This window comes from Trachurus japonicus, chromosome 9, assembly GCF_045865225.1.
Source record: "Trachurus japonicus isolate A0001 chromosome 9, Traja_1.0".
NCBI classification, from domain to species: Eukaryota; Metazoa; Chordata; class Actinopteri; order Carangiformes; family Carangidae; genus Trachurus; species Trachurus japonicus.
Genome location: NC_140915.1, coordinates 37,906,561 through 37,932,004, shown reverse-complemented (window position 1 = coordinate 37,932,004; position 25,444 = coordinate 37,906,561). Strand labels below are relative to the sequence as shown.

At 42.1% G+C, this 25,444-nt stretch overlaps 1 protein-coding gene across 1 annotated transcript; it reads right to left on the bottom strand.

Moving 5' to 3' along the window:
• Positions 1-1,621: 1,621 nt before the first annotated feature.
• Positions 1,622-21,551, bottom strand: erlin2 (ER lipid raft associated 2). Its single transcript, XM_085787755.1, has 12 exons — positions 21,459-21,551; positions 19,989-20,096; positions 17,694-17,775; positions 14,851-14,897; positions 14,555-14,616; positions 13,679-13,804; positions 9,832-9,905; positions 8,770-8,828; positions 4,641-4,732; positions 4,450-4,539; positions 2,424-2,503; positions 1,622-2,341 (listed from the first exon to the last, which is right to left on the bottom strand). The coding sequence occupies exons 2-12, from the start codon at positions 20,093-20,095 to the stop codon at positions 2,162-2,164; spliced, it is 999 nt and encodes a 332-aa protein (XP_085643881.1). The 5' UTR covers position 20,096; positions 21,459-21,551; the 3' UTR covers positions 1,622-2,161.
• Positions 21,552-25,444: the final 3,893 nt, after the last annotated feature.

The window sequence follows — 25,444 nt, the reverse complement described above, 5'->3', positions numbered from 1 at the left end:
GACTGTAATGGTCCCTCATCCAGCATCTTCTCATTTCATATTTGGTAAAAACATATTGTTTTGTTTGTTTGTATCAAGTATTAATTAAAGTTGCATTCAGTTAAGTAGAAAAACGGGGTTAAAATAAGAGTTGAATGTTTTTGGTTGAGTAAGTCAAAGACAGAGTTATGAATTTGAAGCATTGGCCAGACAGCCGATGCCTCGTTGGTCGTTGCACTTTCAAAATAATTCAGCAGAGTGTTGCTGTTCCCAAGCTGCAGTGATGCCAATTCAGTGCATTTGGTGCTACATACAGAGAGGGTTTTATCCCAAAGAGGGACCTAAGAAATGATGCCACTTTTTGGATAAATCCTTTCAACTCCGCAGAGGACAGCTGTCATCAATACATATAGGGGAGACCGGGGATGGTTGTAACAGCATCACTTTTACCAACAAGCGATAACATTAGAGTGATGTGATCAATATCATGTTATCGCTCCCTCACTGATATTGCATATGAATTTGAATGGCTCTATGAAGAAGTGTGTAGGTTTTACAGCTCAAAAACATTTTTTTGGGTCAGAAACCGTTGGCGTTTGGATTAGGTAACTTGTATAAGATGAAAGAGCAGGTTCTTAGGTAAAATGGGAGTAATTTCATCAATGTTTATATCAAACCACCATGGTGGTACAGCTGGTCAAACAATGGCTGACAGGTGAGGGGATGTTTGTTACAACTTTTATCTTTGTTGTTTTATTAAGTGTCATTAAGTGTCACAATCTTTCCTAGAATTTTACCCTGATTATTAGCTGCTTCTGACCTCCTGCTGAAGGTTTCCATTCATACACACCCTTCATTGGTACTATCAAAATACCAGTATGTTCTTTAATACTTAATACTTTAATCTAATGTTAGGATCCACACCACTGTCAATGCTTATTTATCCGTCAGTGATGAATTATTTTTGTTCATACTGAACCATAGGAAGATGCTTTAGTGTTGGAACATGCACAATAAACTTACATACTGTAGATGCATGTTTTATTGGTTTGGTCTCAGTTTTTAGTTTTTAATCTCACTGTTACAATTTACCCCAGGTTGTGTTACAACCCTGGTAGTGGGGTAGGTTGTAACAGTGGCACTCCTTGCATTTGACATCAAATAGTGAATTCTGTGATATAGTTTAAGAAGTTCAAGGCACTGCTACTTGTAGAGGACAAATGGGGGTATTCTGTGTCAAAATTTGAGAGCTCTACCATGAACACTCTGCAAGTTATGGGAGCTGAGATAAAAAATGTTACAACCATCCCCGGTCTCCCCTAGTATACATGTCTAAAATAACCAAATAGTTTAATCTGCTAATTCCAGCTCTAGGCCAACACTGGTGAAAGTGGTTGTTGGAGGTTAGTGATTAAAAATCTACATTTGTCCAACAATGTATGTAATTTAAGACCCACTGTTATGCTACTAAACACTAAATACTGCGGAGCAGAAAGCTTGTAGCATCGTTTACTCAGAGGGATGAGACTCCATGTACAAGACAATGCATCAAAAGCCGCAGGCTGGGTGGTCGATGACTGTGACTGAATTCAGTGCACCTAAAAGCTTAATTATGATGAATATTAACCTGCTAGTGACTTGATTGGAAAATATTTTGAACTTTAATCCTTCAGAACAATTCAGTGTGTCAAACGCTCAGTGAGGACACACGTGAAACAAAGAGAGAACACAGTATGAGCACATTAGACTGGGTACACTTACCACACAGACTGTGCCAGCAGTGCAACAGCAGGGCCAATTCTTTTAAATTACTGTTTTGGTTAATTGTCAGTTTTAAAAGAGCTCATCACACACCCCCAGGTGGTGCTATTTAATGCTTCCTCAACCTTACTTGAGGTTCTGAATCCAAATTATAGCATTTTCTGTTATATCAAACAGGAAACTTCAAAAATAACTTACGTATGTCCTTTAGCCTGAGGTTTATAAGGTTTTTTAACTTCCTCCTCAAACTTTCAATGTGATTTCTATCAGTGGTTCTGAGATGTCTGAGAAATACAGGCCCTGGTCAGCAGAGCCTCTCTAGGCCAGAGGGAGAACCTGCACTTCAGCCCGCCTGTGGGTCAGGCTCCTGCCCCCCAGCAGATAGTCCCCCACCCCCGGGTGGTCCTGTGGATCCCATAACTTAATCCAGGTCCAGGATCTGATCGCCCATAATGTCCATGGCTGCAGAGGCTTTTATGGAGTTCCCCGCGGAGCCAGAGTCCACAAACATCTGGGGTATGTCGTTCCCAAAGTAGATTTTGCTGTTGCTTGCGATGGCCTTGAACTTCATGAGCTGCAGGTACTCTGGTGTCAACTTGAGCTGCGAGAGGAGGTGACAGAGGTCAGATTAGAAACAGTTTCTCCTGGCTGAGGTAAGATTTACCTTTGTGTCATCTCTTTACCTTGTTGGCCTCAGCTACTCTCTGTGCTGTGTAGAAATCTGCATCTGCTTTGGCTCTCTGTCGGGCCAGGAAGGCGCTGTCTGAAAATCACAAACAAACACTGTCAGGAGTCAACAGCAGCAGGATGATGTAAAAAGTTCACTCTTTATAGCTCAGACAGCAGGGAGGAGGTCGAAAACAAGCAGCAGCTCCAACTGAGCAGCTGTTTCTCCGGCTCCAGCGGCGAATCAGACGTCACAACAAAACTCTGTGACCCAAGTACCACAACACAGACTTTCAGGTTCAGTGTTTTGGTTCCACTGGACATTTTGATGTGAAACTAAAAATACTAAAATGACTAACGTGGGTCAAAATGGCAGGATGTTCAAATTATATCTGTTACATCATCGGACAACATCACCCAGCACATTAATTAAAGACGAGGAGAGGAAGTCAGGAGCGACGGATCATCTTCTTTTGAAGTGCCAGGTGAGCAACGATGTTCTTTTTGGCTGTCTTTACACTACAGGCCTTGATACCCAGTTCCGATTTGTTTGTTTTTTTGACTGTCTATTTACATGTTCTATCAGAAGTGTCCCATGTCTGATATTTTCTTTTACACCTGCTTTGCCTAACTGAAACAACCCGCTGAAAAGTAAATAAGCTTGTGGACTTTTTTAAAGACGGGATATTTATTAGGTCACATTATAATTCCATATGAATAGGTGAGTCTGGTGCTCAGAGTTTATATCCAACACGTCACTGTTTACAAAGTGAACATCTAGTCTGTCCTTAAAAAATAAAGTTAGTGAAGTGGCTGCGTGGAGCGGACCTGTTGTCAGATGAGTAGCTGATGGTGACAAAGCCTCTTGGACACATACTGTATATGTACATTGTTTGTTTCCTCTCTTGATTTATAATCGACTTGTTTCAGTTTTTGCCGGTAGGAAAACGTGAAATCTGGCGTTTCTCTCGTACGCTCTCTCTGTCACTCACTCCCTGGATCCGCATATAAATGAATGTTATATGAACAAAGAACTAGTGAGGGGAAAAAAGCAGATGCCATGAAATGAAACAGTGTAATAACTCCTGTACCAGTGGCCACAGCTGGCCACAGCTGGCCACAGCTGGCCATGGTAGTCTAGTCCAGGTCAGTCCCACGTGTCAATCACAGGCTACAGAGGTTCAGCGAAACGTGTGGGCATGGGAATTAATATTACTATTGATGACGTACGACACACATTGGCAGGAAAGATCTGATCCGTCTGTTTATACTACAGACGTATTGGCCGGAATCCAATTTGTATCTGATTTATTTCCACATATGATAGGGGCCTGAATCTGATCTGACAATATCCGATTCCATGAGTATTTGTCCCGTTTACACGTTCATGTTACAGATCCGATCTGGGCTACTTGAGAGGAAAAAATTCTGATTTTGGGCCAGTTGAACCATGCAGTGTAAAGACAGCCTTTGTCTCTTTTGCCACAGTTGACTGCCTCAGTCAGAGTCCATTAAACCCCGAGAGCAGTGCTGCTGCAGATGAAGGCTAACTCATAATGTTATCAACACAAGGAAGCTGTTTTCCCAGCCAGCCTAATGCTCGGTTACAAATGAATAATAAGTGTGAACTTGCTGTCTTGGAGACAGCGGCTACAGAACCTTTGAAACGTGCCACAACTCAACTGTACATGTGCAGGTATGTGTTTGCACATCGTCAGCTATTAAAAGCAAATATCACCTTCCTTCAACCTGTCTATGTTTCACACATTCTTCTACTGTGTTTAAACCTGGCAACTGAAGGAGTACACGTCAACATGAGTTTCTTCCAACTCAGTACATCAAGATCTTGAGACAGAGCCTGTGCCAACTCATCTGACATCACTTGAGGGCATTCGAGGACAGATCTGATGCAGCTCAATCAGAGGCAGCTAGAGTGTTTATGCTTATAAAACTATTGTCATGCAAACGGTAGCACTCCCCAGCTCCTGTACTAAGGCAAAGTTTGTCTTTAAGTGCAGTGATTGGAGGAAGTTCCATCCAAACCTTCGATTTCTGAGATCTTTTTTTCGGTTTCCTTCTCCATGATTTTCTGTCCGAACTTGATCTCCGCCACCTGAGCCACTTTCTCGGCCTCTGCGAAGGAAAGAAAAATAATTTAGCTGTCAGCTTAACCGTGATGCGTCTCGTGCACCTTTCCCTGAACCACCGCCATTATTTCCCCCGTTGTTGCTCACCTATCACAGCTTTGATCCTCTCCGTCTCCGCCTCCTTCTCCACAACCTTCTGTGTCTGTTGAGAGATGAGCAGCTTCGTCTTCTCACTCTCCCTGCAAACATTAAAGGAGACATATTATGGAAATTTTACTTTTTAAAGGCTCTTTAAAGGAGACATATTGTGCCCATTTATTTTCCACAAATTAAAATAGTTCCCAGGTGTCTTAAAGACATGTCTGTGACATGCTTTGGTCAAAATACCCCAAGGATCAAACATCACAGCTCTTTTCATCCTCTCAAAACAGCCCTGTTCAGAACGGCTGATTTCAAGGCCTGTCCCTTTGAATGCAAATGAGCCACTGCTTGCCCCGCCCCTTCTACCGGTACCAGGTAGGGGTGGGGTTATGCAAATTGGAAATCTAGTTACATCACTGAAGACAACTGAGGGAACAGCTCACAAAACCACGTGGATTTCAACCTAGGGAGCCTGAAAATAACAGATTTTTTTTGTCAAGTCTCACATTTTGGGGGCCGAAAGGCAAGACAAACCCCCAAATAAAGAGCCTTCAAAAAGTGATATTTCCATAATATGTCCCTTTAACATATATTTGGGTGTTTGGCTTGCCTTTCGGCCCCCAAAATGTGAGACTTGACAAAAAAAATCTGTAATTTTCAGGCAACCTAAATTGAAATCCACGTGGCTTTACGAGCTGTTCCATCCGTTGTCATACAATGATGTCATTAGTTTTTGAAATTTGCATAATACCACCACTACCTGTGTGCATCGGTATTGGATGAGCAGTGGCTCATCTGCATTTAAAGGGACAGGCACTGAAACCAGCCGTTCTGAACAGGGCTGTTTTGAGAGGATGAAAAGATGTGATGTTTGATCTTTGGGGGATTTTGACCACAGCATGTCACAGACATGTCACCTGGGAACTATTTTAATGTGTGGAACAGGGGCATAATATGTCTCCTTTAACGCATACTTAACAACTGAACAAATTGAAGAAATCTTTATTTTGTTGCCGGGGGGCACACTGTGCACCCACACAGGCCTTCACAGAGTCCCCGGGACGGCACTTGATCTGCCTCATCTGCTTCCCTGCCCTGGTGGTGTTGATCAAGTTGTTGTACCGGTATGTGATTGTTGACATATTACTCCTGTGGGGACCCCTGTTATTATTTGTGTTGTTTTAAATGTTGTCACTACTTGCAGCCTCTCATTGGTTCATTTAAAGTCCAACCTCAGTGTCCTCTGTTGTCCTCAGCTTATTCTACACCTACTAAAAACACACACCCACGGGACCACATATTCCCACTAAGCTAAAAAATGTAGTCAGTGTGACCAGACTGGACCCAACTGGGAACAGCAGTGGCAGTGACAACTATTAAGACTTCATATGTTTTTAATATAACAAGGCAATGAATTGGTGATATTCCCAGAAAAAAACAAAAACATTATTTATAAAAAAAACTGGCCACAAAGTGTCCAAAAAGTCCATGAGAATGTCCCTGAGCATAGCCAGACAGTCCTAAACCCTGACACATTTGGAGAATGTCCATAAAGCCAGATATTGGCATCAGACCACAGGATTTCAACCTCAAAGATTCCCGTTCATCATGTGTGAATACTGCACCATCATGGACACATGGCTGTCAGCCTATGCAACAAATCTGGGATTTCTTTTCTTGCTTGAAGTGTCTGACTCAAAAGGTTTCAGTGGGATGTAGAGGGTCTGTTCCTCTCTCTGACTAAACCTCCATATTAAACAACCTAAGTGCTGATTTAAAGGAAATGTGTTTATCTTATGTTTATGGTCCTTCAATGGCTTATTCAAACAGTCCAGGCCGTCTTTTCCATGGTCGAGTTTCAACTGCTGAGAAGTGCTGCTCTCATGGACACAGTCCATGGTAAGTAATACCACAGACTGTCTCACAGGCTTAAACAAAAGTGATCTAAACACATAATGAACCATTTTACTCTGAAGTGAAAGTAAAAGCAGTGAATGTTCTTTATTAAAATGGCATTTGTTAAAAAGTGAAAGGCGTGTTGAAACTCTTCTCTCTGGCCGGACAAACCTCAGATTATTAAAACAACATTTGCCAAATGCAACAAATGATTTGTGTGTGTGGATGGTTGCTACAGGGTAACATTAGAAGCAAAAAAAAACGTTAACATGAGGATCTGTGGGACCTCTGTGTGCAGTTGAAATCTATAACGCAACAAATTTCCAGTGAAAGTGTTCACCCAGTGTGACGTCTGCAAACAGTCTGAGGTGCAACTGCAGACGACTACAGTATGTCATTAACAACACCGGCAAACAATTATGGGAAGTGATGCACAGTATTAAGTTGTGTGACGGGGTCGGGCATCATGGAAGTGATCAGACCGAGCTCCCAACGCATAGTTTGGTCTGCAGGCAGAACTAATAATGCACAGTCATAGGATTGTGGACAATGTACTGTTTCAGGTTTTAGGTATTTCCTTTCAGTGAACCGATGAAACATTAACCAACATTAACAACATCTGTAACGTCATCCCACATCATAAGATATGACATACTATTGACCTCATGTAGATGACTTGGGGAAAAGCTGGCACACAAGAGGTCATTTGAATTCCAAAATAAGAGTCTAATAACTTCAATTTTGAACATAGTACAAAAACTTACTTTTCTTGCTCTATGGTGAGTTTCTATTTGTTTCTTGTGTGTACAGTCTATCTTAGAGCCAGGCATGACGTTACAGACAAACTGCACTTTTGGCAGATGGATATTTTGTGACATAGGGTATAAGTTAGTTAAAAAAAAAAAAAAAGTCCAGCTGCACAAAACATCTGTGGAACATATGAATAAACTATCTAAGTCACTTGGTGTCCAACTTTTGACTTTCGACTTTGATGATTCAGTTAGCACATAACCTTTTTTTTTTTTTGGATAGCAACTGATAAGTGACATGTTTAGATGCAGTGATGATAAAAGTGAACTTAAAAGGCCGCTGCAGGTTATTGATAGACTGTGTTTGTGTCTCAGTTCATCACTTGGCAGGGACATCCCTGATTCATCAGTACAGTTTTAGGTCTCCGGGCCTGTGATGGAAGAGCTTTCTTCTTCTAATGCATCTCAAGTGTTGTATATGCAGCACCAGTCAAAGTGGTTAATGAAAATAATAAATACAGTTCTGAAGGTAGAATTGAACTAGAACTTGTATTTTCTTTGGACAGATGCACATTTTCATTAGCACTTCAGAGCTAATGAGTTACTTATGGGTACATTTATATCCACTGAGACAGCTTGTGTTTTACAGCTCTAGTTAAATTGCAGACTCCAGTTAGAGATGCTGACTTCCTGCCTGCAGCATGAAGCTTTGGTTTCCACTTTTTCATGCATCTGCTAATAAAGAGGTGGTTTTACCAAAGGATTCTCATTTCAAAACAAGGCAACTTCAGACATCCAGAGACTTCTCCATGCTCACGGAGCTCACTGAGAAGGAGATGCTTGCTTTTTTCTTTTCTACCTCTGTCTGAAATCACAGACAGCTGGTTTAAAGATGACTAAATTAAAAGAATTTTAAAAGTAAACCTGCTGGATTCAGGTTGTGAAACAGAAAGCTTTGAACAATGAGAGATGGTCCTCAGCAAAGAGTCTGTTGCGTGTTTACAGGTTTATTCCTCTGAACTAAAACAGTGTGAGTCACTGATAAAGAGATTTATCTGTGCGTTCAGTCTGTTTTCATTCACATTTCCCGAGTAAGGCACCAAATTAATATCTTATCTGCAATGAAGAAGAAAAAGAAGTTTCTGGGAAATGTGCAAGTAGAGTACAGTAAACCAATTCACCATTAACCCTCAGTCAATGCAACATGTAATGTGTGATGACTCACAGTGCTTCTGGCTCCAGCTGAGTTTACCGTAAGTCTTATGTTTCTTAATCCGACCACAGTGGCTGTGACTGAGCAGATGCTTCTGCTTCATAAAGCGAAAGTAAGACGTTCACTGACTGACATGAAACAGTGGAATTGGCAGAGTAAGTTGGATGAAGATCACATCCATCCATTTGGGAGGGAAAATAAATACACAATACAAGCCCCAGAGGTCAAGGAACATTCTTTGTTGGGCAAAAAAAAAAAAAAGTAGAAGAAAACTCACATGAGCTCGTAGTTCCGGCGAATGCTCTCTGGGATGTTGGGTTTTGTCACACGGACCGCCTGTTCACCAGTCACACAAAGATACAGACTGTTAAAACAGCAGGAGTGTAGCCAACATTAGATTAAAAAAAAAAAAAATCACCAAGGGATTCTTAAGCAACAAAACACCAGTTGGCAAAACGCCCTGAGACAGGGTCCTGTTCAAAGACCCTCTGAACTCTAACCCTATTGGATTCTCAGGAAGAGAAGAAAGTTGTTATTTCAAGTGTGTCTGGAGATTTTACAGGACACAGAGGAGCGTTTTAAAGGCACAAAAGAAATGGAGGAGAGGGGGGGGATAGGGGAGAAACCACAAGTGGGTCTTTTAAAGTCAGTCAGTTGTGATGTTGTTCTTTATTAAACATTCCGCAAAAAACAATTTTGTTTCGTGCCGTTATGATAAATGCTCCAGGAGGCTTTGTAAATCCTGCAAAGCTTGATTTAGAGCAACAGACTGGGAGTATTATTAAAGGGATACTATTAAATCGATAATTCACCAATATTTTGCTCACCGTCATGCCAAGGAAGGGTTTGGAAAACTCTCGAAGTTATCAAAATGCTTTTGGAGTTCCGGGGGGGGGTCCGGCTGGCAACAGATTTTCATATAATGGCGTCGGATAGAGCTCACTTTTGAATCGTCCAAACGACACACTATGAAACATCCAGATACCTCCATACTGCTCGTCCGTACTGTCCCAAGTGTCCTGAAGCCGCCTCATGAAAAAGTTGTTCGGAAAAAATTAATTTGATCTCTGTTTTTATCCTTGTTGAAGTAGTAGCTCCCAGTGGCTGCACGAGATTTACTGCGAGATGTTCTTCCATGTTTACATCAAACATCCAACGGTTTACAATGACGAACGAACATCTCACAGCCGGACCCCCCCTGGAACTCCAAAAGCATTTTGATAACTCAGAAAGTTCTCCAAACCCTTCCTTGGCATGACGGTGAGTAGATTTTGGGTGAAGTACCCCTTTAATAACCTTGATACTCTGAGCTCTTCCAAAGTGAGTGGCCTAACTGTACCTGTATGATGAGTCCAGGTGCCATGTTGGTCAGATCCTCTTGCAGCGTCAGCTTCAGATTTTCATCGATTTGGTCTGTGGTGGAGAACACAGAGTGAGAGTCAGATGATGCTGAGCGGCTCTTTGATTTCACAAAGTGTTTCTCTCATGCAGACAAAAGGTGTAGAAGTAGGTGTCATATCGCGACACACTCTCTGTGTGAGCACTTGACACCAGTGATTTTCAGGTGTTATCACACTGTCAGATCTCAGAGTTGTAACTGCTCCGTCCGGTCAGAGAGCTGCACGGGTCCAGTCAGTGGTGGAACAATAAACACCCAGAGAGCAGCAGTTGTTTGGACAGAAATGTTTTGTTTGGAACGTCGTACAGCTCACTGGGTTGAACAGGCGCTCCTTATACAATCAGACGGCCCCGGTTCGATTCCCCTGGTCGCCCTTTGCTGCATGTCATTCCCCCTCTCTGACTCTCTAAACTGTCCTGTCAATTTAAGGCCCCCAAAAATACTTAAAGAAAAGAAAAAAGAAATGTTTTGTTAATGAGAGCTGGTTGGAGCAGACAGAAAGTCTAGAGTAACTCTGATAATAACCGCTTCATTGCCACTTAGCAGGAAAACAACTCTGAATCCTCAACGGGCCGGGGCCGGCCCGACCAACCCAAACTGATGCTGGTTCAGGCCGAAAAGATATACAAATGACACGGGCCAGGTTGGGCCTTGGGTTTCCTTTCTTTTGTTTTTATAGATGGTTGTAATGTGGGTTGTTTATTATGAAATGCACTGAATCGGCGCTGTTCATTGGCTACTACACTTCTGCTGCCTCCTGCCTGTGTGTCTGGTCCGATAAGGTATTTCATTCAAGTTTCGTCACATCATTATGGTTGGTAGAGTAGAATTTTTCTTTTCTTTTCTTTTTTTTTTGGGGGGGGGGGGTGGAAAACATATCCAGCCTAATGAAGCTGGATTGGAGCTGAGGCAGCAGATGGTAGGTCAGAGCAGGCTGCTGCTGCTGCTGGTTTCCAGTAATACAAACCAGTTGTGGTTTCAGTACCACACATCTGAGTATTGTTGCTGCCCACGTACATCCCTTTATGATCCTCTACTGGCTACTTCCTGCCTGAATCTAGCAGGACACATCTGGGATGAGGTAGAAGTGGAGCTGGCAGATGTGAGAGTGCTGCTGATGAATCTGCAGAAATGATGTGATGCAGTCATGTCAACATGAGCCAACATACTGAACCAGTTGCCGCTAGCACGAGCAACACGAGTAGCGCAGTGTGTGCACATGGTGTCAGGTTTCTCCACAGCTCTCAGACCGAGATCAGGCTGTAGCGCCTCTGACTCTGTTGTTTCCTCTTGTCCTCTCCTCAAATGACCTGGCTGCTGCACTCCACACTGAAGCCCTCTGCCACCAGGCTAAGTGGGAAAAAAAAGACTTCTGAGCTTTTGAGCTGGACCAGTCCCAGCCTGGTCAGATGCTACATGAACTGATGAAGCCTCTTGAGGTGAAACGTCTTCATAGATAAATAACCAAGTCCAGTTGCTTTCGATTTAAACTCCTTTGAGATACTATGACCTGGACAAATGAGAATATGCACAGGCTTCTGAGCTTTTGGCACAAAGCTTTGTTGCATTTGCCCTGAATCTAACAAAACACACACATCAAACTGCTAACTGAATGCAACAGGTTTTATTCATAAACAGATCCTTCCTGTCACATGCAATAACACTCTATAACAGTTCACCTTTATGTAACAGAGAACACACTGGACTCACGTAATAACACCTCATCTGTATTTTCAATATTTCTGGGGGGATATTTTAGGTGTAAAATACAGATTTTCTTGTTGGATATATAACATGGAGCATTTGTAAATAATAGTACTTTTCACTGTACAAATGTTCTATTCATTTAAAGGTAACGGTACTTTCTTATCACATATACAGCTAGTATAGTGAAATTCCTTCTCTGCATTTAACCCATCTCTGAGGAGCAGTGGGCAGCCACGGTTTTATTTATTTATTTGTTTATTTCGGGCATGTCAGTTAGATCATCATCTTCACACATCATCTTAGTTCAAGTAATACAATACACATGGCCGAAAGGGAAAGCGGGAGAAGCAAAAGCTTATCTAGTCCCGCCCCCGAAATAACGAAACGTTACGAGACTGAGTTGTTTTCAAGGTAAACGCAGAGACTGCTTGCTGAAAAACTGCCCCGGACAGGAACCCGCATCAGCGGTTTTGCATGAATTTACCTCGAAAACAACTCAGTCTCATAACGTTGTGTTATTATCTCATAGCGTGGTGAATGTGCAGGTCACAACTTGTCACCAGAGCGTTTTGGAGTTGTTGGATTGTGTATTTGATAAGTTTGATGAGGGAAACCAAGAAATCCCATGAGCCTCGGTAGCGTAGCTCTGAGCAGCTCGTGGCTCTGCTCCACCGTATAGCTTCCACCAACAATTAAAGGTAACAAACCTACTGCTAAAACTATAGGGATTATGGCAATGGGCCAATTTGCCAAAATGTTAAATTATCCCTTTAAATACTCAAAGTCTGTGTGATCAGAAAAAACACACTTTATTTATTTCTCTTAGTACTCTTCTGTCCAGTCTGAGTTATCACCTCTTTGTCTACTAACCTGTAGTTATAAGGCATATGACCAGTTTTTATGACTGTAACACAATCTACAACTGTAAACGTTTCATTCAATCTTTTATTCGACTGTGTAAATAACAATCTGACTATGCAGGTATTTATATTTTATATATTGCTCTGCTCTGATTACTGTAACGGTTTTGTCACACATGTTGTATGTGAACTAGTCCCAGGCAGGTTTTCATCCCCCCTCACCCCGTGGGGAGAGCCCACCCGGTGCAGCCCACCCAGTGCCGGTGTAATGTTCCTCATAAAGCACCAACTGAGTGTATGTGGCATGTGGTGAAGAAAGGCAGATGGCACCATGTTTTCCTGTCCCTGGACAAACGTCTCAGATGACAAATTTGAACTCATATTTTTTTTTCATCTTCACTCACCTACTCTATCAAAAGCAGTTGTGTTTACATTCAGTTGTTGACCATCTAAATCTCATCAGTTTGTCTTCAAGTCCAATTGAACGTTTGCATCAAATTTGAAGAATCTCCTTTGAGGCGTCTCTGAGATGGTAAATCCACAAAGCTGTGTTTTGTGACTTTGAACCTTTAACCACCAAAATCTACACAGCTCATCCCTGAATCCAAGTGAATGTCTGTGGTGAATTTAAAGAGTGTGATATTGAATCTATGAGAACGGGATAGACGTACGATAATGATAACAAAAACGATATACCTCTGGCTGTCACAGAGGCACCAAAAAAAACATTTTCATATGTTTAACATGACGAGAAGCTCCTCTGCAGCTTATTTGCACATGAGAGATGAAAACAAAGTAAGAGCATGTGTATTTAATCTGTCAGTTCAAACATGTTGCTCTATGTTTACGTAAGGCCAACTTTATAGTTTCAATAACTTCGCTGCTTATTTGACCTTCACATTTCTGTAAGACGCTGCATGTTCAAGTCAGAGCACATAACATAAAATCTACAGCTCAGAAAAAATGTCCCTACATGTTTTCTCATCTGATAAATGATCCTGAGTAAGTTGTACAGTAGTTTCACCATGGTTGCATCTACATGCTCGTTTTAGCACAGTGCATATGCATTGCAGCTGTGTGTAAACTATAAATCCAGGGTCCTTTGAGGCCGACGCTGTAGGCTGTGTGGGCTTACAAAATGTACAATTAACCCAAACAGAAGGGAAGGTGTTTCAAATTAAAAGTGAGATTATAGCCAGTCTGCAGCCGGCTGCACTCACCAAACAGGCCGATGTAGACCTCCTGCAGCGAGTGGACACTGCAGAACTGGTTGAGCTCGTGGTGAACCTTGTTGAATATCAAGGCCTTATCGTAATCCGCTGTGAAGTTCCTTACTATGTCGTACACTGCAGAGAGGGAAACAAAAGTCTTGAGTAACACAACACAGAGATGGATGTGGTGAAGTTAGAGCCAGCTGCATCATGACACACTCTGGGGCTGTCAGATCGAACTTCGCTATTCGAACAGAATTTGAATCATTTTCAAAATGAGAATATTCAAAGGTGAAAACTGATGTGTGCCTTCCACAATGATGCAAATTAACGTAGTGCGTCGCATCATTCAGGGTGGTAAACATGTTGATGAAACAAACAATTTAGTTGTTGTGCACGACGTAGAGCTGCAGCTTCACATTTACGAGCAGAGTTTTTTTAATTGCCGTTTATTAGGCTGCGCCTGCGTGTTCCCACACTACACACACACATTCTTTTTTTTGTTTTTATCGATGGATCCGTGGATCAGCTGTGATCTGTTGCACCTCTACTAAATATCTCGATTTCCCTTCTTGAAGTTTTATATTGAGTTGGTGTGTTGCAAATGTTACATAACAGATTTGTTTGGAATGCCCTTTAGTGGACGCGGGACGTCATAATAAGCTGGTATAGATGTACAGTATATAATGAGCTAAAAATAAACAAAAAAAACCATTAAATATTCGGATATAATTAGAATATTTAACGTAAGAAGCATTAGAAACTCCAATCTGATTTGGGGGAAGAGTGACAGCCCTACTGTGCCTGAGTGACCGACACAAGATCTAAAACAAAAAGAACAATGGAGTAATGGATGTTTTTGGCCTTGAACACTGGAGAGTTTACCTGCTGTTGGAATGAGAAAGTTGACCACTTCTATCCGATCAAAGTAGATCATCACTCCTCCGCTGAAAAAGAAGACAATAAAAAACTTTATAATTGACCACACATTTTCACTGAAAAACAACATACCGGTACATGTGATGAAAGGATCGTATCTAAAGCTGTCAGCGGTTTAGACACATGGACTGATGAATCTCTGATGGTGTTTGCTTTTGTACTGTGGGAGTGCGACTCCTACGTGTAAGAAGTCTCACGTCCACATCTGACACAAGTCAAAGCAGCAAAAACAGCCAACCCACCTCGTGCCACAGGGTACGTTCTTCACCTCATCCGTCTGTATCGTTGTCTGTGAGGAGCAAATTAAGAAGCACATTTAATACATTGTTCTCAGGCACTCCAGATGTGCATATCTGACATCATTGTAAAAACAATTAATCCATCAGCACTGTATGAAATGGAATAGCTTCATATTTCAGTGACAGCTCTTTGACACAATATTGCAACACACGCTGAACATTAGAACTTTTACAAAGGAAGCTCACATTACAGGACTGGGATACTGGATTCATCTTTGGAATAAAGGCTGTGTGCCAACAGACCAAAAGCTTTTCACTTCTTTTCTCTGAGCATCAAAAGAGTGCATATATTCACTAATAAACAAGGTTTACACATTCAAACAGAGATGCATATTAGTATCAGTGTGGCTGGAGGCCGATAAGTGACAGGAAAATGCAGCAAATTAGGTGTGGCAATATGTCACCATTACATAAATTTAAAAAAAACAACAACTTTAAAGGTGAATTTACAGTCAATTTTAGCATGAGACTAGGGTCCAGATTTACTCAGGTTTGCACAGCTTTTGCTCCTGTTAAACCTGCACAATCTGTCTCTCTGTGTTTGGTTTTGAAACATGTGAAGAGGGTCTTCAAAAGACAAACAACTAATTTTTATATAACAGGCGTGATATATTTACTAGGGGTGGAACGGTTCACAAAATCCACTTTTCGGTTTGGTTCACGGTTTTGTGGTCATGGTTTTCAGTTCAGTTTGGTATACTTTGATCGTTGGGAAAATCAATCATGTCTTGTATATTCAGGTTAAAACTGAAAGAATGAGGCAGTCTGACATCTGATCCATTATTGTGACAGTCTGAGGTTAAAAGTAGGTGAGATTCTGGCTGCAACAGAGGAGACATTGATAGTTCCAACATGTTTTAATTTATTGGGCAAAGAAAGTTATCTAACAAATGCTAAGAACAATTAGATATTCACTGAAATATAAAACCTATATGGTTCTTACAAAACTTATATCTTATAAAATATAAAAGCTAAAATGTCTGCTCTGCCCCTTTAATTAGTGCATACTAAATTTAGCCTACTACTTTTACAACCACATTATTTACCAGCAACATAAAGTGAAACGGAGGCAGAGGTGTCCTGCCACAGTCAGTCAACCTCCTCCTCCTCCTGCTGCTGCTGCTCAGGTCGCTCTGCAGCGCTGATAAATGCTAAACGCGCTAATCGCTAATTGGTCGCAATCGCGATCATCACACACACACGGTCCCATACAGCACCTACACAACGCTGCTGACGCATCTCCTAGCTCCGACTCTTTCACTCGCCATGCTCACAAACGTTTACACGAATCACACAAATGACCCATTTGGGATCCAAAACGGCAAATTTCGCCGAAAGGTGACAAGTTTGCACCCCTGTTAAAGGGATAGTTCAACATTTTGGCAAATTGGCCCATTGCCATAATCCCTATAGTCTTAGAAGTAGGTTTGTTATCTTTAATTGTCGGTGCAAGCTATTTTTAGAACGGCGGAGCAGAGCCGCGAGCTGCTCAGAGCTACGCTACGGAGGCTAATGGGATTTCTTGGTTTCTCTCATCAAACTCATCAAATACACAATCCAACAACTCCAAAACGCTCTCATTGTGATGTTGTTGTGCAAGTTGTGACCTGCACATTCACCATGCTATGAGATAATAACAGAACATTACGAGACAGAGATGTTTTGGAGGTAAATGCAAAGATGCTTGCTGAAAAACTGCCCTTGACAGGAACGTGCATCAGCGGTTTTGCATGAATTTACCTCTGCACATATCCTCATTTGAATACAGCATGTTTTATCCAAATTCAGCATTCTGGGAGGATAATTCTCAGAAAAACAGTCAAGCAGAACTCTCTTTTGGGGGCGGTGCGTGGCGCAGGGGTTAAAGCGGCCGCCCCACGTAGAGGCTACAGTCCTCAACGCAGGCGTCCCCGGATCGAATCCCGCGTCGGGCAGACCTTTCCTGCATGTCAATCCCCCCTCTCTCTGCCTCCCCCTTTCCTGTCTATCTCATTATGTACTATCAAATAAAGGCAAAAAAGCAAAAAAATATACTTAAAAAAAAAAAAAGCAGAACTCTCTTTTGAACCTTTTATATTTTTGTTTTTCGACGGCATGACCGATGATTCTCTCTGTGTCTGTGTCTGTCTGATTGTCTCTCTCTCAAATGACCAAAATAGGCTCATCTTTTTTTTATTGGTGGGATGGTGGACCAAAGAAAAAAATGCAGCTTCGCCTTTGATAACGCTCACAGTGACACAAGATGCGTTCATGTTGTGAGACAGCCAGTTTGTTTTGATATCGTGAATACCAAAGACTTTGGTTACATGAAAACAAAGGGTTAAACCAGGGTTCACAGGTTTGATGAGGCACTTGTTTGCTATGGTTACGCGATGGCGTGATCAGGGGGCTACTGGCCATCCGTTCACGGCCAGTTCGGTCCGTCCATGGCCGGTTTACAGAGCGTACGGTCGGCTGCTACAGTCTGCTCCCACGGCTGCGGGATAGGTTGGATGAGTTTGTTGTGTTCACGTGTAGCACTCTAGTCTCCTAATAGAACACACTGAAGCTAACAGACGCTAACATACACTACACTAACATTAAATTATCATCTGATTATTCAGTTTGGAACAAAGTGTTGGATACTGTCTCCATGTTCTGTTTTTCTCTCCTCTTACTGTGACCTTACTACAGCGTGTGTCCCGTCACTTTATGTAATCACTCAAGCTCTACTTAACGGGATTGAGCTGTTGTCTAACGTACACATGAGATTTATGACTTTGTGTAACTAAACTGACATGACTCACCTGAACAGACTTGTAGGTGGTGATGAATGGAAGCATTAGATGGAAACCTGGGCCACTGGTGGTGGTCAGGAGAGCTCCTCCCCTATGTACACACACAGAGAGACACACACACACACACACAGTGATCGTTAAATGTTAGGATAGGCTTCAGAACAGATGATTTAAGTACATCCTGAGGACGATTTTAGCTTCTGATATAAAAAAAACCACACTGAGATTGTGGTTAGCGATATTAAAGCTATGCATCTAGATCCACATGACAGAACTTGATGTAGCCCTCATTCTAGACATGATGACAGACTGTTTGTTGGCCAATGCCAACGTAAGCAGCAGCCCTCGGTGCTTTCATTGTACTTTATTCTGCTGCTGGTAGGAAAAGGAAAACAGGGATCTTCTCAGATACATTTGGATTCAACTTTGATTTGAAACCACAAGCTTTAATTATAGTTATTGTCTGCCCGGGTGATAAGAGAATTTATTGACTCTGCACCCAGAAGGTAACGAACAAGGACACAGAACTAAAGGTGGGGTTTAGCATTCTTACCACCACCCAGGTGTTTAACCCCTGTGTGAGGTAAACACCTCTAAAGCAGATGCTCTTTTCTTTAAAGACCCCCTCCGATGAAAACCGTGTTTTTCATGTTGTTCACATGGTCCTGTGTAATTTTTCTGATGATAGAAGACATATCAGCAGAAAACTTGCACTTGGACTCGGTCTCTCTCTCACGCACCACACAGACACACACACAGGTATGCACAGAGGCGGTCCTGGCTAGTTTTACGCCCTGGGCGAAACCATCCGCCCCCCCCCCCCCCCCCCCCAAAAAAAAAAACCCACCAACGAACAAACACAAGAATATATTCTAATCAGTGTTGGGGGGGTTTCTTTTAAAATGTATTCCCCTACAGATTACTGATTACATGTCCCAAAATCTGTAATCTGTAATGCATTTCGATTACTCAAGTAAAGTAATACTAATAGTACTTTCTGGATTACTTTTAGCGTATTTCAAAATCACCTGCCTGAGCGCCTTTAACACTGAATTTGATCTTACACATGATCTTATAGGCTACCGTGGTTCCTTTAAATTAAATAAATGTGTTTGAATTTGTCAGACCACAGTTTAATTTGTTATTGATCATCCAGCCATATTTAAATGATTTTTTAAAATAGCCAATCACATAAAATTATAGGCTTAGGCTATATTAAAACTGAGCAGCTTGACTACAGCCTCTGAACCTCTAAAAAAAAATACACAATTTAGTTACAATAGTTTTTGTTTGTGAGTGTAGGGCCAGCAACATGGTGATATTTTGAATATAAAGTAATGACATGAACCACTGTTCCATCTGTAGGCTAAAGTAAAAATGTGCTTAAACTCACTTCTCTGCTGAAGTCGGTGTGGTTTTGGAAACAGCGTGACGTTGCTGTTAAACCGCTCATTATAAACATCATGACAGTCCAGGATCCTTTTAATAACGTGATCCTGTCGCAGTTCATTCATGTTGTTAACCAGAGACCGGACATTGAAGAGGAAGAAGAGGAATTTGCTGGGCATCCCATAGCAACATTACCAACATGAAGCCAACTTCAGGGCGAGGAGTTTAGCGCTTAACCCTCATTTCTTTCCCCGCATGAGAGCACTCTGGGCCGGCGGAGCATCCGACGCGAGACCTCAGCAGTCGCAAGTTGATCCCCCCCGCCCCCCTCCCCCCTTGCCTCTGCTGACACACACACAACCTGTAGTAGGCCTACGACTCTCAGCAGCAAGTTGACGTGACATAGGGGCGCCCCAGCGACCACTCCACTAACTTGACGGCAAGTTTTGTTTTGTCTGCTTTTTTTTTTTTTTTTTTGGAGAGCGCTCGTGCGCCCTCACAAAGATTGTGCCCTGGGCGGTCGCCCATATTGCCCATAGCTAAAACCGGCCCTGGGTATGCATGGGCAGGTCGCGCTGGAACGCTAATAAACGCTCAACGTGCTGAACTACAGTGTCCAGCTCTCAGCGAGGTCGGGGGGGGGTCTTGGGTGCAGATCAGCGCCGTCTCCGCCCACCACTCAGAGGCGCATTTCTAATGAGCTGCTGGTGCTCTGCAGAAGGAGAGCCCTGGGAAATGGCTCAGGTTTCGTGATTTTGGCTAAAAACTTCATTATCACAATTTAAAGACCACTGAGAATGCTTTAAAATAACTAAAAAGGGTGGTTGGAGGGGGACTTTAATGTGCCACTATTTCAGCACAGTAGTTTATACCTGGACACAAAACGGAAAATGCATGTGTGTGCTGCCGTCTCACCTGTAGTAAACTCCAGTGTGTCCTTCATCGATCTTGTGTACAGATGCTAAAAGCGCTGCTCCTCCAAGAGCAGCAATTATTGAGAATATGGCACCCCACTGTGCCATCCTGGAACACAAGCAGAGGATACAGCATGTGAAGAAGAGCAGATGGGAACAGAGCTTCCCCTTTGAGGGATTTCACAATATCCTGCTTTAATTATACTCAAACGTTCAGATATTCCTCCAACTCCGAACGAAAGACAGACTGCCATCCAGTCAGCATGACCTGCTTGCGTAGTGCTGTAGTAACACTTTGGGGTTGGCATCTTGCTCACTGGTTTATCTCCTCTCAGCTCAGGCTTAACCGGGCATCAGCTGGGACTCAGTGACCTTGTCACACTTAAAGAGGATTGAGGCTAAAGTGCAGAAACATTGTAGGAATGCTCGTCATATACAACAGGTCTGTCACCACAACCTTGAGACATGGTGTTTGTGTCGTTGTGTGTGCAGATAGATATTTCTTAGTGCAGCAGGTGTGAGCTGAGAGAGATGCTGGACCAGGAGCGGCCTCGGCTACGGTTTCAAAGGATTTGCAGAGATACAATCTGGTGATCCTGCTGCTCAACACAGCAACACAGCACTTCACTGCAACCCAGTGTCATACATGAAGACTGTTCATTTCCCCTTTACTTGTTAAAATCAATTACTTGTACAAAACCAATACATCATAATAAAGCATCTTCTAAACACGTGCCTGTATTTAGACTTTGCCCATCGCAGCTCACTGCACTGGTCTTTCTGTTTACATGATGACTTGTACTTGTAGTTGTACTGTTTACATGATGACTTGTACTTGTAGTTGTACTGTTTACATGATGACTTGTACTTTTTTCACTTGAACGTAACTGTGAGTGGAAATAACCCGGGATGAGGGAAAGTGAAAGCTACAGCTGCTTCCTGTTTGAATGAACCGACCACCGCCTGACGGAGCTTCAACATCAACACCGTGGAAATACACACAGTGTTGGTAAAACATGTATGCCGAATGAAAATAACGAACACACACAATGGTTTTCTGTGTTGACATGATGAAACTAACACAGGTACGTGTGACTTATCTGCAAGTGAACGTAACATTTCCCGACACTTGAGTGGGTTTTGGTTTTCAGAGCAGCGGGGCTAAGAGCATTAGCAGCACCGAGGATACCATGTAGCTGTAGCTTCACAGAAAGCTGCCTGGTCCGATGCCAAACAACTTTACACATAATACCAGTAACGCGTGTGTCATAACCTTCGCCCCAGTATCAGTGCTGAAGCTCAACACAAGGCCAGATATTGATTAGCCTAACCTGAGTTACAACTTAGCGAAAATAGTCTCAGCTCGTCGCCTCTTCTGTCGACGTGCTCGGGTCTTACCAACCACCCGGGGCGTCGCACACTGCGTTTAAATAGAAATAACTCGAGTTGTTGTTTCTTTAGCAGCTCTTACCTGTGATTTGAAGCGAGATGACACCGACAACAGAAAGGAAACAGGTAGCTCGGCACCGGGGGACCTCCCTCTTCTTCGTTTCATGGTGCAGCAGCAGCACCAGGCGGCGGTGTCAGCGCCCCCTGCTGCCCGCTGGCCGCTGGCCGCCGGAGGGGACACCAAAGACGGTTTATAAACCAAGACCTTTCATGACGAGTCAGCTTCCTGTATGCATGTCACGTGGGCTTCTGCACGGCCACGCCCCTTTAGAGAGACCAGAGGCAGCTTGGAGTGTATTGATTCCTATGGGACAATTTAATGTGAACACCGATTATGGTCGGGTCTTTCTCCCCACGGTCACTGAAGCAAATTTTGGACTCATTTTTCACAAGCCACATCTCTTCTGAACAGTTTGACACCAAAATGGTAATTTTCAGACGGAGAGATCCGGAGAAAATCCACTTTGTTCCAGACCTGTCTCTGTCTCTACGACACACTCTCGCGAGATTTGGCACAGATCTCCTAGGCAACGTCAAACAAACGCCCGCGAACTCCCGTGAAAATGATTTAAATTATTTTTGGCATGCTAAATATTACTGTTAGTAGTGTAAATATTTAATGTTATCATAAGAAAATATAAATATCTCACTTTCATCTACCTACAAATTGTATAAATCCACACACACGTTCACAGACGAGGTGGGGTGACGGTTGGCCACGCCCACTTAGAGAGACAGGAAGTGTATACCATTTCATATCATTGGAGCAGCCGTTCATGGAGTATCTTTCCATTTATTGAATATCTTTGGGGACACGGCTACCCACAGCACCGTGACCGTGGGTGGGCCTCGTCTTTCACAGTGGGCTACAGCGCTCTCCTCCAGTGTGTTAGGGGCTGATGTCCACCTCCTCCACCAGCAACATGAGTGAGTGACATTATACAGACATGTTACGTAGGCTACCATACCATACTAACTTCATATTTATAACATCATTACTAATTTCATATTCAGCTCATTTCTGCTTCTTGACATGGTACCTTGATGTCTAAAAGTAATGTTAGTGTATGCTTTGGTCAGAAAAAACAAAAGATTGAGCACAGCTGGTTCTCTACACACCAGTTTCACAGCCCTGCTCCAAACGGTCGGTTTAGAAGCTTCGCTCTGGTAGCTGAGGTAACCATGGTAACCATGGGAGCGCGGGCTTGAATATTCACATCACCCGGCTTGTGATGTAATAAGCCGGGTGAAATTAAAACGGCTTGTTAAGAGACACATTTTCTGACTATGGCAGTTTACAAAATATTGACGTAGGGTGGATTCGCCTAATGTGGGACACTGCCTAATGTGGGACACTTAAGCTTAAATGGGTGTAGGTCTTCCTATAGCAAAAGAAAGTTAATGTAAATGTGGTCTCACACAAGCTGTGATATTGCATTATCAAAATCACATGACATCCCAAATGTCCAATCATAGGTTTAGGAGGGACAGCCTTCAAACCGGAGGCACCCTGTGTGAAGACCACCAAAATGCTAGGTACTTAGGGTTTGGACAAAAATAATGTTAAGGCCATAATTTATTAAAAAAAAACAAAATTATTGCAATTTTTTGTCAAAATGTGTTTATAATATGTTGATGCATTAAAATATATCTTAATATGGTGTAACCATTCTCAATATTTAGGATTTTGATCAACATTTCTACTGTCCCACTTTAGGAAACATGCTTTCCTAAAGCGGGACAGGTGGTTTTTCCTAATGTGGGACAGGGCTTTTCCAGGTAAAACTAATAGGTTGAACAATAACAATGGTTGTTTACATGGCTTTATTGTTATAATGCATTGTTTTGAATATTTTACAACAAAAGAAAATTATATTTATTAACTGGAAGTGGCCATAATACTGTTAAAGGAGTAAATGGCTCTGAATTTTTTTCTTTCTTGTTTCTAAATCTTGTCTTTTTTGATAATGTTCATGAAAAATGTTGTGTTTAGAAGTAATCAAAGGATAGCACATTACTGATTAATTAAATTGAATGTATTTCAGATCACAGTGGCAAAAAAGAGTAAGGCAATGAGACAAAATCAGGGAAAGAAAACATGGGAAAAGAAAGGAAAATAATCAAGCAAGTGAACTCAACCAGTGGAAAAAAGACAGGATGAGGGGAGACATTACTGAATATAGGGGGATCACTGAGGATGGTAGTGTCCCACAATTGAAGTTGTTGACCAGGGCTTGGAATGACCCTAGCGAAGGGTAAAAGGTCACGTCCACCACACAGTTGGTAGAAAACCATGAATACTATAGAAGATGAAGCAGAACTAGGACAATATGTGATATTATTGAACACTGGTTTGCAATCTAGCATTTATCATGTATATTAAGATGACTTTTAAACAGACTTTTTAGTGTCCCACATTAGGAGCATGACTGTCTCACATTAGGGAACGGAAATTGCCGCAAAAAACTTTGCAATAAGAGTTGAAATATGTATGGTATTTCTTTTAGGAGTGTGAAATCAGAATTTTCTCTTTGGATTCCATTAGATCACAACCTAAGGATTTCAGAATGGTACAGGATGTAGATTGAAAGTGTTTGCTTCATATCACAATATACACCAGAAGTCTAAATTGCAAAAAATGTCCCACATTAGGCGAATTCACCCTAGTTGTCAAAACTGACGTTTAAGGGGTGAGGAGGCACTCTGGATACACAAATACACATACTAAAACAATGAAAAGGTGAGTTTTGCATAATGGTAAACACAATTTACCAGTTTCAGTCAGAGTAATTGCCCCAAAGAGATAGAGAGAGAGAGAGAGAGAGAGAATCCGAAAATGCAAAAATGTGCAAAGCATTAAAGCAGAAGTAAGCGGAATGTTTGTGTTAATCTAAGTCTTAAATAGTTATATCTTCCGACAGCAATCACTTCTATAGAGTGTTTGGTCTGAAACACGGGTCTGTCAGTCACTCTGCTCTGCTGTAAGCTGAGGAGAAAACATTCCTTGTATCCTACAACCTTTATCCAATGAGGAGAGAGAACGGCATAGAGGGGCAGTCCTCTCTGTGTGTGCAGCCAAGGGATGCGCGTGAATGTGGTGACGTAGGGACGAGGACCAATAGATCCATGACGAGGGCGGGGACTGCTAACTCCATCTGCTGACAGGAAGTTAGCCAAAACCACCGGATCGCTTACTTCTGCTTTAAAGTGCCGTGTAGGCTATCTATTGCACATTGATAATTCCATTAAGGTTTAAGTGTTAGTGTTTAGCAGATTGATGGAGGCTGGCGCAAACAATAATCAATCCTTGTACCAAATAGCTCTTTATAAATTGATCACTGATTGTTGCATCATCATATAACAACATACTCAAGTAGGGGAGACCGGGGATGGTTGTAACAAAGGGATGGTTGTAACAGCATCACTTTCACCAATAAGAGATAACATTAGAGTTATGTGATCAATATCATGTGTACCCACTCACTCCCTGACATTGCATGTGAATTTGCATGGCCGTGTCAGCAAGTGTGTATAGCTACTGTAGGTTTTACGGCCAAAAAACACTTTTTTAGGTCAAAAACTAATATTTTGGACCAAGCCTAAATTTTGACTAGTATGGATACCGTTGACGTTTGAATTAGGTAACTCGTATAAGATGAAAGAGCAGGTTCTTAGGTAAAATATGAGTAATTTCATCCATGTTTATTTTAAACCACCATGGTGGTACAGTTAGTCAAACAATGGCTGCAGGGTGGGGATGGTTACACCTTTTACCTTTATTGTTTTATTACTCAAAGTGTCATTAAGTGTCACCGTCTTTCCTGTAATTGTATGATCTGCTTCTGACCTCCTGCTGAAGGTTTCCATTCATAAATGTTCAGCATCACTGACAGCTTTCTGATGTTAGGAATTCTTTTTGTTCATACTGAACCATAGGAAGATGCTTTAGTGTTGGAACATGCACAATAAACTTACATAGATGAATGTTTTTTTGGTTTGGTCTCAGTT

Excerpts from the sequence above, each read along its gene's own strand:
- erlin2 (XM_085787755.1), bottom strand. The coding sequence starts at position 20,095 with ATGGCACAGTGGGGTGCCATATTCTCAATAATTGCTGCTCTTGGAGGA. Across the intron at positions 17,776-19,988 it reads CACACTGGAGTTTACTACAG|GGGAGGAGCTCTCCTGACCA; the intron begins GTGAGACGGCAG and ends GTGTGTACATAG. Across the intron at positions 8,829-9,831 it reads CACCTGGACTCATCATACAG|GCGGTCCGTGTGACAAAACC; the intron begins GTACAGTTAGGC and ends ACTGGTGAACAG.